The sequence below is a fragment of the Myotis lucifugus genome, unplaced genomic scaffold (genome assembly GCF_000147115.1).
Source record: "Myotis lucifugus unplaced genomic scaffold, Myoluc2.0 scaffold_280, whole genome shotgun sequence".
NCBI lineage: Eukaryota > Metazoa > Chordata > Mammalia > Chiroptera > Vespertilionidae > Myotis > Myotis lucifugus.
Genome location: NW_005871328.1, coordinates 1,436,028 through 1,442,400, shown reverse-complemented (window position 1 = coordinate 1,442,400; position 6,373 = coordinate 1,436,028). Strand labels below are relative to the sequence as shown.

The 6,373-nt window shown below is 54.2% G+C and overlaps 1 protein-coding gene across 1 annotated transcript in view; it reads left to right on the top strand.

Annotated features, from left to right (window-relative positions):
- Positions 1 to 6,373, top strand: part of CPAMD8 (C3 and PZP like, alpha-2-macroglobulin domain containing 8) — a gene marked incomplete at its 5' end in the record, with an annotated part of 65,504 nt that overhangs the window by 41,022 nt on the left and 18,109 nt on the right. Inside the window, 4 exons of the mRNA XM_023763311.1 lie at positions 257 to 308; positions 1,876 to 2,174; positions 2,755 to 2,980; positions 4,946 to 5,122. Coding sequence (XP_023619079.1) covers positions 257 to 308; positions 1,876 to 2,174; positions 2,755 to 2,980; positions 4,946 to 5,122 — 754 coding nt within the window. The remainder of the gene's footprint in view (positions 1 to 256; positions 309 to 1,875; positions 2,175 to 2,754; positions 2,981 to 4,945; positions 5,123 to 6,373) is intronic.

Genomic DNA, 6,373 nt, shown 5'->3' with positions numbered 1-6,373 from the left:
ACAAGTCCAGGATTGGTTGGTGAGTTTATTTGACTAGAGCCCAGGGAAGGGGGCGGGAGCTTGACTAGAGCCCAGGGAAGGGGCGGAGCCTCAGTTCCCCACCTGCGCTGAGAGGTGGACAGCCCAGTCCTTGTCTGTGTACCTGTGAGGTTGGCATCACCCTGCAGTGTCCAGAGCTGGAGCCGCTGCCCTGGGAGGGCACTGCACCCTCTCCTGACTGCCAGCCAACACTGTTTCCCCCATTTCTCTTTTTCAGCCTGAAGGAGCTCCCCGCACGTACACTTACAGTGCTTTCTTCTGTCCCAACGGTGAGTCCCCGACCCTTACCCCTGCAGTGTTGCAGCTCTCCAGCTGCTAAGTAGACAGCCACCCTCCCTGGGGGCTGAGGACCCAGCAGCAGAGAACTGAGATGTTCTGTCTGGGGACAACCATAAACCAGAGTGAGGGCTGGGCACCTGCCACACAGGAAGTGAATGTACGCAATTGCAGACTGTCGATGCCAACAAGAAAAGTGGCTGTGGGCAGGAGTAGAGCCCAGGGTCCAGGGAAGGGGTGTTAGAGTGACACTGAGGAATTAGGGAGACCCAGACCTTGGCGCAACAGAGGAGGACATGGGAAATTAAAGTGAGTTCCAGAAGGTGGGGGTCTGGGGTCTACCTTGATGCCCCTTAAATGAGCATTATGCCTGGTTAGAGCGTCATCCCGATATGCAAAGTTTGTGGGTTCAATCCCTTATCAGAGCATGTACAAGAATCAACCAATGAATGTATAAATAAGTGAAACAACAAATAAGTTTCTCTCTCTAACCCACTGAGCTACCGGCCAGGGCTCTAGCACCATTTCTTGAAAAGACTTTTCTTTCTCTGTGGGATTGCCTTCACAGCTTTGTTGAAAGTCAGTTGTTCAGACATGTGTGTGTCTATTTCTGGACTCCCTGTTCTGTTCCATTGAGGATTTGTCTATGTTGACAGCAAAGCTACACTCTTGTGATTCCTGTAGCTTTATTTTATTTTTTTGAGAATTTTAAAAAATATATATATTTTTGCCCTAGCTTGTTTGGCTCAGTGAATAGAGCGTCAGTCTGTGGACTGAAGGGTCCCGGGTTCGATTCCGGTCAAGGGCACATGCCTGGGTTGCGGGCTCCATCCCCAGTGGGGGGTGTGCAGGAGGCATATTTTTTTTATTGATTTCAGAGAGGAAGGGAAAAAGAGATAGAAACATCGATGATGAGAGAGAATCATTGATCGGCTGCCTCCTGCATACCCCCTACTGGGGGGGCGGAGGGATTGCAACCCAGGCATGTGCCCTGACCGGGAATCAAACCATGACTTCCTGGTTCATAAGGCTATGGTCAACCACTAAGCCACACCAGCCAGGCTATTCCTGTAGCTTTAGAGTCTCAGTGTCATATAGGGTGAGTCCTCTAACTCGATTCTTTCTTATTAAAGTTGTTTTGCTTCTTCTAGGTCTTGCATTTCCATGTAGAATCAGCTTTGCAATTTCTCCAAAGACCCTGCTGGGGTTTTGTTGGGATGATATCGCATCTGTAGATTGGTATCTTGAAATATTGTCTTCAGACCCACGAACATACCTGCTCCCTACTGACTTGGGTCTTCCTTAGTTTCAGCAGCATTTCCAGTTCCCAGGGCACAGGTCTTGTGCATCTTTTGCAGGAAGTATCCCTGAGAGCACTTCTTTCCTGTGCTGTTGGCACAGCCATCGTTAAGCCAGCAGCAGCCATGCCTCTGCAGCTGCTGGCCGAGCCACAGTGAGACCCACTCCCCATTGTCCCAATTCTCGGCTCCAGGAGCAGGCACAGGAAGGCCGGGGCCTTCAGGCGACCCACAATGTCCCCTCTTCCTTTCCTCCATCCAGAGAGAGTTCATATCTCCACGCCCAACAAGTACGAGTTCCAGTACGTGCAGCGGCCACAGCGCCTCACTCGTTTCGACCTGTCCGTGCGAGCCCACAACGACGCCCGCGTGGCCTTGTCCCCCGGGCCCCAAGACGCCGCGGGGATGATTGAGATCGTCCTGGGGGGCCACCAGAACACCAGGTCCTGGATCTCCACCAGCAAGATGGGCGAGCCCGTGGCCGGCACACACACGGCCAAGATCCTCTCCTGGGATGAGTTCCGAACGTTTTGGATCAGCTGGCACGGCGGGCTCATCCAGGCACGGCTGGGCTGGCCTGGCTGGGCATGGGAATCGCGTGGTTCTTTGACCTTTACTGCTTCCCGCTCTGTGTCTGGCTCTGAGGAGGGCTGGGGAGGAGGGAGGATGGACACAGGGCGGCACCTCGAGTTTCTCACAGTCTTCCTGGAGTTGTGGTGAGAGCTACGGCAGAGGAAGCGCCTGGGGATCTGGGAGCTGAGCGGTGGTGGGTGGTTAGGGAGAAAGAAAGTGGATGTGAACAGGTCCAAAAGGGGCTCAGGGCACTTTCTGATCCAAGGAGGGGGGCCATAGAAAAGGAACAGCTAACACAGCTTCCTAGAGGAGGGACATAGGGCCACTGGGCAAACCAGGGTGAAGGTGTTCCTGACAGAGGGAACAGCACGTGCAAAGGCCCAGAGGTTCCAGGGAGCCTGGTCACTTCAGAACCTGTAGATGCCATGCTTGTGTCTCTGTTGGCCATTCAATGGATAGGATAACCTCTGGTTTCTCTGACCTTGGCCCTGTAGCCAGTGTTGCTGCTGCCTGAGCGCCACTGCCTGCTTTCTTCCAGCTTCCAGCAGCCTTGGCCTCTTTCTTGCAGGTTGGGTATGGTCCAGAGCCATCCAACGAGTCTGTCATCATGACCTGGACCCTCCCCAAGGCCCCAGACGTCCAGTTCATTGGCTTCTCCACCGGCTGGGGCTCCATGGGCGAGTTCCGCCTCTGGAGGAAGATGGAGGTGGATGAGAGCTACAGCGAGGCCTTCACCCTGGGGGTCCCACACAGCGCCATCCCTGGCTCGGAGCGGGCGGCCGCTTCCCTCATAGGTGCGTCTGCTCCGCAGCCTGGCTCGGGAGGATGGGGCAGGAGCCCGAGGGCCAGGTGGCTACTTCAGGCTCAGGTCACACTGGGCTCTGCTGGGAACCTGTGCCCCTGGGGCCTCCAGCCACACCCCCACTCTCACCTGACAAGTAGTTTCTAGTGCCTTCTCCATGCTGGGCTCTGGGGACAGTCCCAGAGGTGATCCCAACCCTACCCTTGAGGAGCTCCTTGTCTGGCTGAGAAGGCAGGTCCAACCTACCCGGTCCAAGCCCTGTGTAGGGTGACCCCAAGGAACAGGTGATAAACTCCAGGGGCAATGGAGCTGGGGCGATGTGCAAAGAAGGCCAAAAGGCCAGGTGAAACCAGCCAGGTACAGGGAGGGGAGTGGGGGTCGTGGTGAGGGGGGTTGCTGGCATCTAGAACATTGGCTGAACAGGGCAAGAGGCTGTGACCGGAGTCTCTAGGGCTGTGGATTGTCTTCTGTAGCTCAGGCATGGGAGTGGGAAGTAGGCACTGTGTGATCCATCTAATGTTGGGAGCTGGAAGGGTGGGGAGAGGGGGAGAGGCCAGGAGGGGGCAGACAGACCTGACTGAGGGGGTCTTAGGTCTCTGACATCAGAGAGTGGAAGCCCTGGGGCTCAGGGAGGTTGATGGTTGTGGCTGGATCAGAAGATATTGGAGTTGATGATTTCTGAAGTACAAGGTTAAGTTAGAGGTGGCTGGGAGGGTTAGTGGCCCAAATGAAGGTGAAGGGCATAGGTGAGGAGGCACGTGGGCTGAGGTGGAGAGTAGGGGAAGCTGGCCCCGCGTCCCAGTGCCTTCCGCACAATAGGGCAGAGGGCAGAGAGGAAGCGGGGAACCCAGACGGGGTCGATGAGAAAGTAGCCAGGCAGCCCCACCACAGATGAGGCCGCAGGAGCAGTGGCAGCCGCAGTGGGACAGGAGGAAAGGCCAAGGAAGGAAAGGAGGTGCGACCAGGGAACAGTGGGGATTCTGGAGGGCCCCTCAGCAATTTTGGGGACAGAGACACCAAGAAGAGGAAGACACAGTGCTGAAGGGATGAGAATAAGGACCAGAAGTAAAAGAAAAAAAAATTAAAAATGCACCGACATGTACGGAAACTTTTATTAAAAATCCAAATACTGCCCTGGCTGTGTAGCACAGTTGGTTAGAGCAGCATCCCCATAAGCCAGGGTTGTGGGTTCCATCAGTCAGGGCACATACAAGAATCAACCAATGGCCCAGCTGGTGTGGCTCAGTGGTTGAGCATTGACCTATGAACCAGGAGGTCACAGTTCAATCCCTGTCAGGGCACATACCTGGGGTGCAGGCTCGATCCCCAATAGAGGACGTGCAGCAGGCAGCCGATCAATGATTCTCTCTCATCATTGATGTTTATATCTCTCTTCCTCTCTCCGAAATCAATAAAAGCATATTTAAAAAAAGAATCAACAAATGAATGCATAAATCAGTGGAAAAATAAATTGATTTTCTCTTGCTCTCCTTTCCTCTCTCTCTCTAAAATCAATTTTTAAAAATCACCTTTTTAATTAAAAGTTAGAAAAAATATTTAGAATGATTTAGAATTCTAAATGGCTGTATTGATGCATTATTATTTGTGAGGTGCAGCAAAATCATACTTTGAAGGAAATTCATAGCCTTGAATGTACCTGTTTAAAAAGCCAGAAAGCAAAAAGCATTTAGTGTAATGAAAAGGCAGAGAAAGAACACCTGAGTTCAAGCTAAGGAACACAGGGAGGTGTGTATGAGGTGGCCACCAGAGCTGGTAGAGCAGGTGGGCTGACTGGACAGGGTGCAGTCCAGTTTCAAATGGCAGCACTAGCATTCAGAGGTGTGGGTGGCCACTGTTAGGCCACAGGTGGGCTCCCATCTCTGCAAAGCTGCCCCAAAGACAGCGAGGACCCTGGCAAGGCCGGCCCCCAGCCCAGCCCTCCTTTCCTTCTCCCCAGGAGACGTCATGGGGCCCACCCTGAGCCACCTCAGCAGCCTCCTGCGGCTGCCCTTTGGCTGTGGAGAGCAAAACATGATCCACTTTGCGCCCAACGTCTTTGTCCTGAAGTATCTTCAGAAAACCCGGCAGCTCAGCCCCGAAGTGGAGAGGGAGACCACTGATCACCTGGTACAAGGTACTGGGGGAACTGCCGAGGTTGAGGGTGTGGGGAGGAGGGCAGCCATGACTGCGGGGGTGGCCCGTGTGCCAGGCACAGTAGATGGGGGAGGGGAGGAAGTGGCTGAGTGAGGCCACTCTGGTGGCCTGATCAGCCACTGTCAGCAGGAGCTGGGGCCACACCTGTGAGGACAAGGCTCTGAGTGCTAGTAGTCAGCCAGGGGAAAGAACAGCATCTTTTAAAAATGTAGATTTTTTTTTTAACCAACAAGAGCAATATAATCTATACTAATAAAAGGGTAATATGCTAATTAGACTGGGTAGACTGGACGTCTTCCAGACATCCTTCCAGACAAAGCCACAGTGGCGGGGGCTGAGGCAATTAGGGGTGATCTGGCCAGCAGGGGAGAGCAGTTAGGGGTGATCAGGCTGGCATGGGAGAGCAGGTAGGGGCGATCTGGCAGGCAGGCAGAATGGTTAGGGGCGATCAGGCGGGCAGGCAGGTGAGCAGTTAGGATCGGGCCTAAACCGGCAGTTGGACATCCCCTGAGGGGTCCTGGATTGAAGAGGGTGCAGGCTGGGCTGAGGGACCCCTCCTGTGCATGGATTTCATACACCAGGCCTCTAGTAATATTATAAAAAAACATTTAGAATAGAAAAAGTCCTATAAAATATCAGAGTTGAATCTGGGTTTACTTTCCTGCCCTGAGTAGCACAGATTAGCTTTCTGCTCTTGGCGCTCTGACCAGGGCATCCACAGCGTGCGCCTGCCTGCACCGTGTGTGTGTGTGTGTGTGTGTGTGTGTGTGTGTGTGTGTGTATGTATGTGAGAGAGAGAGAGAGAGAGAGAGAGAGAGAGAGTCGCTCCCTGAGCTGGGGGACGCGGGGTCCTTTCACCTCCCGTTGCTGTGTGGAGGGACCACGATGTGCGTGTTGATGGGCATGGGGCAGTCTCCAGCTCGGGACTTTTAGATGGTGCTGCACCCATGGTCCCATTCCTGGGCTGAGTAAAGACACGCGGAAGACCGCTGGAGTGGAATTTCTGAGTCTCATGATCTGTTCAGTTTGTAATCGCTTGCAGGGCTTGCACTGCCCATGCCCCCTGCTGGCCTCGCAATAAGACCTGATGCCCAGCTTGGAGGCCCCCGTAGTTGCCTGACTTCCCTCCCTCCCTCCCTCCCTCCCTCCCTCCCTCCCTCCCTCCCTCCCTCCTGTCCCTGTCGCTACTCCTGCTCTGGTCACTGTGGCGCCTCCATTGGGCGGAGCAGTC